This window comes from Plasmodium cynomolgi (assembly GCF_000321355.1).
Source record: "Plasmodium cynomolgi strain B DNA, scaffold: 1619, whole genome shotgun sequence".
Lineage (NCBI taxonomy): Eukaryota > Apicomplexa > Aconoidasida > Haemosporida > Plasmodiidae > Plasmodium > Plasmodium cynomolgi.
The window spans coordinates 1-1017 of record NW_004193308.1 but is presented as its reverse complement, the minus strand read 5'-3'; the positions used below and the strand labels follow the sequence as shown (position 1 = coordinate 1017).

The 1017-nt window shown below is 23.7% G+C and overlaps 1 protein-coding gene across 1 annotated transcript; it reads right to left on the bottom strand.

The window, feature by feature from the left end:
• Positions 1 to 325: 325 nt before the first annotated feature.
• On the bottom strand, positions 326 to 849 carry PCYB_008230 (CYIR protein; the record flags this gene model as incomplete). The annotated part of the gene is made up of 1 exon (XM_004228244.1): positions 326 to 849. A coding segment is annotated over one exon (522 nt), but the record flags the coding sequence as incomplete, so codon positions are not given.
• Between the last annotated feature and the right edge of the window lie 168 nt (positions 850 to 1017).

The following is a 1017-nucleotide window of genomic DNA, read 5'->3' as shown; positions in this document are numbered from 1 at the left end:
GTACAACGATCCCTATGACTTAAGTCATTCATTTCTGAATTATTTAGTAACGTTTTTATATTATTTTCCATTTTTTTACAAGTATTTTTCATCTGAATATTATTAAACATTAAATTATCACAATGAGTACTTTTATAATCATTGTCATAAACTGCTTTTTCTAATTCTTTATATATATTAGAAGATGGTAATTCTTTAATTACATTTTCCTGAAGAATAAAAATAGTTAATAGGATAAAGTAATTCTTTAATTTATAGATATAGATTTCATTGTAATTCAAGAAAAATAATATATTCAAATAATACATTGTAATTAATTATATTATCAAATAAGAAAACGAACATATTCATTTTGTATGATGGTAAAGCTATTATCATAACGATTTAATATAGCGCGTCCTCTCAAATGATTTTCTTCTAGCATGCCTGTTGTTTTAACATCTTTGAATGATTTTATAAGTGAATTATCAATATTACACCTTGATATTAAAGAAGATAACACATTTTCATTTGTAAATGTAGTACTAAAAAGCTTCAATTCATTTTCATATCTGCGTAATAATCCCCATTGACTATCCTCCTCATATAATTTATGGTATAGTTCGAAAATATGAGTAATGTATTTACAGTATTCTCCTTTTTCTTTTATTTTAGACCATTCATCATTTAGATATATATAATATTCTAAAAAATCATATAATATTTTCTTATGATGTAATACTTCTATAGGAGGGCATTTTATAAAATTCCTTGTGCAATCGTCCTTGTTAATAATATAAGGTTTTTCCTTTATAAGTTCATTTATATTTTCGTTAAGTTCACGAATGCGAAAAAAATTCAGTTTCTTTTCTGCTAATTTGCCATATAACCAATATTTAAGATATTCATAGCACTTATTTTTGCCATAGTATGTGGAATTACAAATAATATCCCATTTATTATATATATTCTTTAGATGGTTTGTAAGTTCATTTAAATGATTCTTCTGTTCATCAACATTAGATGAAGGAATGTTAC